General features: G+C 38.3%; 1 protein-coding gene across 3 annotated transcripts; it reads right to left on the reverse strand.

Moving 5' to 3' along the window:
- Window positions 1–914: 914 nt before the first annotated feature.
- On the reverse strand, window positions 915–7,848 carry LOC103953074 (ABC transporter B family member 11). Of its 3 annotated transcripts, none has more exons than XM_009364794.3 (13): window positions 7,565–7,848; window positions 6,411–6,805; window positions 6,055–6,109; window positions 5,764–5,939; window positions 5,424–5,645; window positions 5,099–5,337; window positions 4,374–4,899; window positions 4,006–4,279; window positions 2,759–3,642; window positions 2,398–2,664; window positions 2,019–2,282; window positions 1,601–1,894; window positions 915–1,517 (listed from the first exon to the last, which is right to left on the reverse strand). In XM_009364794.3, exons 2-13 carry the CDS (start codon window positions 6,741–6,743, stop codon window positions 1,161–1,163), a joined length of 3,891 nt encoding a protein of 1,296 aa, XP_009363069.2. In that variant the 5' UTR covers window positions 6,744–6,805; window positions 7,565–7,848; the 3' UTR covers window positions 915–1,160. The 3 variants fall into 3 exon arrangements, with proteins under 3 accessions (XP_009363069.2, XP_048434465.1, XP_009363070.2); XM_048578508.1 differs by lacking the exon at window positions 7,565–7,848 and adding an exon at window positions 7,319–7,532; XM_009364795.3 differs by lacking the exon at window positions 7,565–7,848 and adding an exon at window positions 7,053–7,299.
- Between the last annotated feature and the right edge of the window lie 695 nt (window positions 7,849–8,543).

Raw genomic sequence — 8,543 nt, forward strand, 5'->3', positions numbered from 1 at the left:
ATAAGACTTTACAAACTTATGTAACCCTTGTTATATAATTAGGTGCAAGTGCTATAAATAAAATTAATTATCTCAATGCGAACGAAGTCAAGATTTGAAAGGGTAATTAATGGACATTTGATATTGTAACAAATTTATAAATTACAATATAATATTGTAATATTTAAACATAAAATGAGAAATTGTGATACAACCCTAATTATGATAGTTTTGTATAATTTATCCATATATTATATATATAAGAAATAATAAAAATTTGTCAAGATCATCCTCACACGGTCTCACCGAAACTTACTGGGGTGCGTAATTGTCTAATCATGACGACCAGGACACATGAGTGAATTAATTAATTAGTAACAATCATTGTTTGAAGTCGTCACGGGTGACGAAGCCCCATTTTTATATTGACCACGGATTGCATACAAGTTTCACGAGTTGAATTGCCAAACTGTTTGACCTAGACAAGCAGATTAGCTGATTAAGTAGTGTAAAACTTGGATCCTTACGAAAATAGTAACATACATTGCATCATTGCATAAAGAAATACTCAATTACGTAAGTGGGCAGGATATTTACAAAACTTCACTTGCATATTTATTATTTTAGGACAAAAAAAAAAACAATTTTTTTTATGCAGCTATTATAATGCAATAATATGAACATCCATCACAATTTTAATAAAATTACAAAATTAAATACAAAAGTAAGGCTACTATTTAGCTCAATTGAGCATTGACAACAAAGTTTGCTTCTCGGTACATATGTTGAATTCGTCAAACTAACTTGAAATTCCTCTCAAAATATATTGTGAGAATTTGAGATGAAAAAACACACTTAGAATTGAAATAATGTAAAAAAATTATGGTATTACTTTCTTTTCAGACAAGCTCACCAACAAAATGAAAGCCATCTTCTACGAGCTAAAAGTACTTTCTTATTCATCGACTAACATTGACTACTACATGACGGATTGGAACCACAAAAAAAATGAAATAAAAACAAGAAGGCAGAAGGGAAAGAACGAGAAATAAATACAACCATTACGCATTTCTGTACTATTTGCCCATTCGGATAGGTGGCGTGGCAATGCCATTTTTCTCTTTAGTGTTTGGTGAGAAAAAAGTACAAGAAAGAAGAAGAAAAGTGTACAAGAAAGCAGCTCATTCAGTTGAAGCGCTCATGTGCAGAGCAACCAAGGATGCATAAAATCCATCAGTAATATTGATCAGCTTATCATGCTTTCCTTTTTCTACGATCACTCCGTTTTTAACCACCGCGATCACATCAGCATTCTTGATTGTCGATAGTCGATGAGCAACCACTACTGTTGTCCGGTTTACCATCACCCTGTCTAATGCATCTTGAACCACTCTCTCAGATTCAGCATCAAGTGCACTTGTAGCTTCGTCCAACAGTAATATCTTGGGGCTCTTGATTATTGCACGTGCAATGGCTACGCGTTGCTTCTGCCCCCCAGATAATTGTATTCCTCGTTCTCCTACTACCGTGTCATACCCCTGCACAACGCATTCGGATTAGTTTTGAAACAATCTTGTTATAAACTACCCAAAAAAAATAATAACTTATTAAATGTTCTAACCTGATTCAAGCTACTAATGAATTTGTGTGCATTGGCCAACTCCGACGCAGCTATGATTTCTGCCTCAGTTGCATCACCATCCTTTCCATATGCAATGTTGGCACGGATTGTGTCGTTAAATAAGACAGGTTCTTGCCCCACAAGCCCCATCTGCTGCCTCAACCATTTCAAGTTGAACTTTCCAAGTTCAGTTCCATCAAGTGTGATATGACCTGAATCAGGATCATAAAATCGTTGCAACAACGCAACAACTGTCGATTTTCCACTCCCACTTTCTCCAACCAGGGCAACTGTCTGCAAACGATATTCACAAATAAAAGAAAACACTGTAATATGGCTTAAGCTTCATCAACATGTCATGAAATGAAAACAAAATAAACGAAGAATTGCAATCCAACTCAATTGACGCAATCTTTACCTTGCCACAGTGAATGGTTAAATTGAGGTCTCGGAAAATCTGTGTATCTGGCCTGGATGGATATTTAAAGCTTACATGGTGAAGCTCAATCTCTCCCTTTACATTATCCATTTTCATGCCAGACTCGTCACTAGGGTCTATCTTAGACTTCCTGTCTATAATTGCAAATATAGAAGCAGCAGCACTCCTGGCTTTACTAGAATCAGGACCAAAGCTGCTCGACTGAGATATTCCCGTGGCTGCCATGGTCAAAGCAAAGAAAACCTGCAATCAAATACAAATCTTAAAATCAGCCGTATACTTGGTCTGAATGTATATCATGTATGTTTTCAACACTTTCTGAATAGAACTGGTAGATAAATATGGAGAGAATAGTTACTTGGAAAACGTCGCTAAATGTTGCTTTGCCAGCCTTGACGAGTCTAGCTCCCGCATAGAAGCTGGTTGCATACACACAAAATAGAAAGAAGGAAGACATTCCAAATCCTATTCCACTGATCAAGCCTTGTCTTTTCCCTGCAGCTGTTGGGCCTTCACATTTCCTTCTGTACAGTTCCATTACCTTCTCTTCAGCACAGAAAGAAGCAACTGTTCGTATGCTCCCAACTGCGTCATTAGCAACTTGGCTTGCTTCTTCATACATCATCTGCAGAGGTATAATTATACAACTTCGTAAGACATCAGAACAAAAGAATTTGGATACGAAATATGCTATTAGTTCATGGATCTTCTGATCATACCTTTGCGTCGGCACTGAATCCTTTCATGAACTTTGCTTGAACATATCCGTTGACTCCGATCAGAGGAATCAATGCGAGGATAATAAATGCCAGCTGCCAGCATGTAATGAAAGCAATGACCAAACCTGCAATTGCGGTCGCAATGCTATTAACAATCTGAGCTAGCGCATCTCCAACAAGGGCCCGCACTGTTGCTGCATCTGCTGAGAGCCTCGCACCAACTGAACCACTTGAGTTCTCAGGCTCATCAAACCACCCAACTTCCATGTGAACCACTCTCTCAAAACACATCAATCTGATACGTTCAATTAACTTACTACCAGCAACCGAAAAGAAGTATCCTCGTGCTGGGATCACCAGAAATGATGACACACCAAGTACCATAAAAATAATTGCCCAAAACTCTGAATCTTTCTTTTGTTGAGGAAATGGTTCATACAAAGTCTTTATTACCCTGGACATAAGCACACCGAAAATTGGAAGTATAACACCATTGGCGGTTGCAGCTAAAGTTCCAAGAAGAAGTGCTGGAATCTCGGGCTTGTTGAGGGCAGCGAGGCGGAGGAGAGAGACCTTTGGAGGTTGCCCTGATGCCAGGGCAGCGGCCTCTGGTTCTGCCAATGTAGTGCCATGCATGCTAGCATGTCCTGTGGGTAAACCAAAGGCAGCTGAAAATGAATGGCGGCTGCTATTTCCTACAGAGGAATTCCGACTTATGGATCTTCGTAACGACATTCTTAGACTTGATTGTCTAAAAGATTCAGCAGTTATATCAGATTTGTTTTGAACTTCTCCTGTTTGATCTGAACCCTTGTTTACTTCTTGCAAGCGTATAAGTTGAGAGTATGCTCCTTCAGGATACTTGAGTAATTCTGGGTGCGAGCCTGATCAATGGACAAAAATATGTTTAATTGATATGTCTTCCTATACACGTGACAAACTGGCGGGAACTTGGGATCTAATAATAAATTGCAGCCACGAGTAAAACGAAATTCTATCCAGAAGTACAAACACTCCGCCTGGACTCTGGAGATTATAAGAGATTTCGGTGGGAAAAGCAACGTTTTATAGCAGAAGAAAGCAAGTCAAAATCAGGGTTTATTGTGTAGATTTCTTGAAAGCAGTGCATAGATATGACCGCCAAATACACTTGACAAACAGCATAAACTGGATACAACATATCCAACCAAGGGAAACATATGCAAGAACTAATAAATAGAACATGCTAACTTTATCAGGTAGAATACCTTTTTCAACCATCTTTCCTTTATGAATGACAGCAATCACATTTGCATTCCTCACCGTGCTCAAACGATGAGCAACAATAACAGTAGTTCTGTTGACCATAATCCGATCCAATGCTTCTTGAACTATCCTCTCAGATTCTGCATCAAGTGCACTTGTAGCTTCATCCAAAAGTAAAATTCGTGGATCTTTCAAAATTGCTCTTGCTATAGCAATTCTCTGCTTCTGCCCACCAGATAGCTGAGTTCCATGCTCACCGACCATGGTGTTAGTGCCCTGAACACGAATAATTAAAGGCCAAATGAACTAATAATATTCTTATGATCACACACATAATTATAAACTGCAATTAGATAGAATTAGTTGGAACCTGAGGCAATTTATCGATAAATTTGGAGGCGTTTGCAAGTTCAGCTGCTGCTTTTATCTCTTCAATGGTAGCACCATCCTTTCCATAGGCAATATTGTCCATAATGCTGGATGCGAACAGTACGGGTTCCTGGCTGACAAGACCAATTTTACTCCGAATCCATTTCACCTGAAATTCCTTTAGGTTTATGCCATCTATCAACACTTCACCAGCTCGTGGATCATAAAATCTCTCTATCAGACTGATGATTGTTGACTTCCCACTTCCACTTTGTCCTACCAAAGCTGCAGTGGTGCCACTAGAGATATGAAGAGAGAACCCATCGAATATTGGTTCATCTGGTCTGGCTGGATAACTGAAGTAAACCTCTCTTAGATCTATATCTCCACGAATGTCATCCAATGTCTTTCCTTTTTCGTCAGAAGCATCAATCTCTGGTTTCCTACTGATAGTCTCAAACATCTTAAATGCTGCAGCTTGACCAGCAGCGAATGCACTCAAGCACGGTGATGCTTGCCCCAGAGACCTAATTCATCCAAAATAGTTAATATATTTAAACAATAAGTGGAGAAAAAGAAAATTCAAAAGAGGAACTCATGTATATATGTATCTACATGTATGTACAAGTATTTAAAATCAAGCATAAAGAGAGAAAAAAAAAATGATAACATAGGTACTATAATAACCCACAAAAAAAAAGAAAAGAAAAAAGAAATGGAGCTTACATGGATCCAGTCAAAACAGCAACAATCACATTCAACACGTCACCCCCAGAATATCCATTATTCCTTACCATTCTTGAACCAAACCATACCGCCAAGGCATAAGTGCAGAACACAACTAGCATAACCATGCCAAAACCTGCTCCAGCAGCAGTACCTTCGTAAAGACCTGATTTGTAAGCATCCGCAAGACATTTTTTGTAATTTGTTATTGCTTGCTTTTCTCCAGTGAAGGATGCAACCTACATAGAAAGCAGATGAGAAACATCATACTCTTGGCCAAACAATCGAAAATTATTCCAATAGTTGTAAGGCCAGATTGATCTACAGTTCTGATGGAGCCTATCGTCTGTTCAACTACAATTGCTGCTTTTGCATAAGCACTTTGTCCACGGGTTGCCATCTTGGATATAATGATGGACATAGTTGCACCAGATGCCACAAGCAGAGGAATCGAGGATAACATGACAAGGGTAAGAAGCCATCCTTTGATGAATGCTATTATAAACCCTCCAATGAATGTTGAAAATAGTTGTAAAAATTTTCCAACCTGCACAAACAAGTGCACGAATATGACCTTTTAGTTACACTTAAAGAAAAAAAATTTCAAGGTTTTTATTCTCCCTGGGGTGAATTTAGGGTTTGTAATTGTGCAGCCAGCGTAGTACCTTCTCGCCCATGGCATCTTGTATGAGAACAGTGTCGCCAGACATTCTCCCAATGACCTCTCCAGTATTTGTTTCCAAATCAAAGAAAGCAACGTCTTGTCTCAAAATTGTTTTCAAATACAAACCCCTTATCCTTGCAGCTTGTCTTTCTCCTGTTACCATCCAGCAAGAGACCTCTGTGAACAAGAAATACAGCTGTATCAGTTCAAAATTCAAATGCTTGATATGTGTATGAGTTTCTCTCGGCATGCATGAAAAACTTTTGTGGTTATGGGTATGAGATGTACTTACGAAGACTTGCCGCCACTCCTGTCCCGATTGCCAAATAGACATATTTTAGAGAGACCTACAATGTACCAAGATAACTAAGTGATTATCAACAAGTTCAGGCTAACAACTTAATGAATAACCAGAGGAAGAATAATTATCAAATGAATCCCCTAAAATTTACTGACAAGAAATAAAAGGAAAAAAAGAATCCCTTAAGAATAATTGAACAAAAAACCTGAGCTAAAAAAATCGATGTGATTTTCTGGAACTCCAATATTTGACCTCATAAGAGCAGTTCAAACCGTTATTGAATGTTCAACTCGATGTCTCAACAAACATAAAGATTAAATTTTGGCTTCTGTAGCATATAACTTTACCTTGGAAACAGCACTAACTATGTCTGTATTGTTTTGATTAGATCCAAAAGAATTGATCATCTCCCCCAACAATATCGTCATAAGGGGCATCCCCAAGCCATTCCCAATGGCACCAATTGTGCCGACGAGCATCAATATAATATCAGTCTTATCTGCAAATGAAAATAGCTTGGAAAATGGAACTTTTTCAAGTTTCTCATCTCCGCTGCTCTTGTCTGAGCCTTGATGATCCCCATTCGTGCCGGTGCTTTTCTCTTCTTCTACTTGGCTTCTTGAAGTGATATCCCCATGCTCTTGAGGCATAGCCCCATCCACGCCACTTTCCTCGGCCATGTTACCAACCCCAAGAAGTCTTGAGATGCTTGACACCTGATTTGTTATACCTCAATCTGCACCTGCATAAGCACAGTCCTGTTATATTAAACTTAAAAGCCTAGCCAGCGAATTTGTGCTGGCAGTGCAGAAAGGACCAGCTAAAGATCTGTAAGCAGGCCATGACTACTTCCAAATCTGCAAGCAGGCCTCAGATTAAAAAAAAAATACAACAGGGGAATTGAGTCGGCACATCTCTTTCGTCAACTATTCATTTGACAAAGTAAACGAAACAAAAACTAAATCTTGAAAAAATTTAACACTACATACTTGTCTTGTATTCCAAGATGAAAAGTTTTATGTTAATTTTGCTGGAATGTCGATCACAAGTATACTGTTCGGGCAGGATTTCATCAGCGAATCTAAACATTTGTTTCCATAGACTACAAAATTCACTACTTTTGCAAGCGAACACCCCTTCTGGTAAGTAATTTATTTCTCTTTTTTGATTAAAAAAGAAGAAAAAATGCAACCACAAGTAAACAAAACGATCCCACAGAAGAAGAAAAAAGGGTATTTGTTCGTTTTCGTTTTACCGGAAAAACTAGGAAATTGATCTGTAAAGATGTTTCTTTAGGTATGATTGGGTCCCCAAAGAAGTAAGAAGACCGCAACTTTATTAAGTGACGGAACCAGAATCAAATCTCTGCAACTCGAGAAACCCAATACAAAACCAAAACATTTGTAGCAGTAAAGGAAAGTAGTTAAGCAGTGCAGAACAGAAGAGAACACAAATGATATGCCAAAACACAGAAACACAGAGCATGAAATGAGATACTTACCAAAAGGGTATCTTGAGCTTGAAGAAGGCGCCAGCACTCAACAGCTTTATGGGATTTGTGGGATGCTTGATTTGACTAATTTCAGATTAATAGGAGCACTGTGTGTTTTAGCTGTTTGGTATTGCTTTTTGTGCAAGCATTGTAATCATTATTATTATTATTATAATTAATATTATTCGTGACAAAAGCCGTCCCTTTCCTTCTCTTGCAGTTCCACCTTTACCTTATGGGGAGAGGGGGATAAAGTCAATGTAGCCATGGATGCCAAAAGCTGTGCATCCAAACTTTTGCTTTGTCAATGAAATCTTGGTGGCCATTTTCGAGTGCACTTATATTATGCATCTAATGAATTCTAACATCGCTTTCCAAGAAAATTAAATTTATATATACATAGATAACTTCCTGGAAGAAAGCATTTTTTATTTTTCGTTGGGGTCCAGTCTTAGGTAGGGATTTGTTGGTTGTTTGTCTTTTCTGTAATATAATATCGACAATATGGCATCATATAATTACACATACACCCTTGAGGATTTTTGTGTTTTCTCAAAACCCCTCAAGTTTTCCACATATCATAAACACCTCCTTGACGTTTTAAAATTATTTCACAAAATCCCTTATGTTAGAGTTCCGTTATGCTTTTTGCTGACATCAGCATAAAATAATTTTAAAATGGAAAAATTAACCTTACGTTGTTGCCCAGTCGTCCAATTACTGGCTTAAATTCATCTTGAATTTCTCTTCTTCCCAGAGTCACGAGCTTCTTCACTGCAATTGAGACGCCACCTTCAAAATTCGTTTTGTAGACTATACCAATTGATCCACCACCCATTAGACATTCTTTCACAAGCAATGCTTTTGTGTCGGAACCCGAGTTTTTGTCCAAGGGAGTACCACAGAGGAAGGGGTTGTTTATAAATGTGTAGGAACTGTAACCTTGCATAACTGTAGGAATGGTGCCTGAGAGCTTATTGGAGGAGAT

Source organism: the organism of the source record quoted next, unplaced genomic scaffold (assembly GCF_019419815.1).
Source record: "Pyrus x bretschneideri cultivar Hongxiangsu unplaced genomic scaffold, Pyrus_bretschneideri_v1 Contig121, whole genome shotgun sequence".
NCBI classification, from domain to species: domain Eukaryota; kingdom Viridiplantae; phylum Streptophyta; class Magnoliopsida; order Rosales; family Rosaceae; genus Pyrus; species Pyrus x bretschneideri.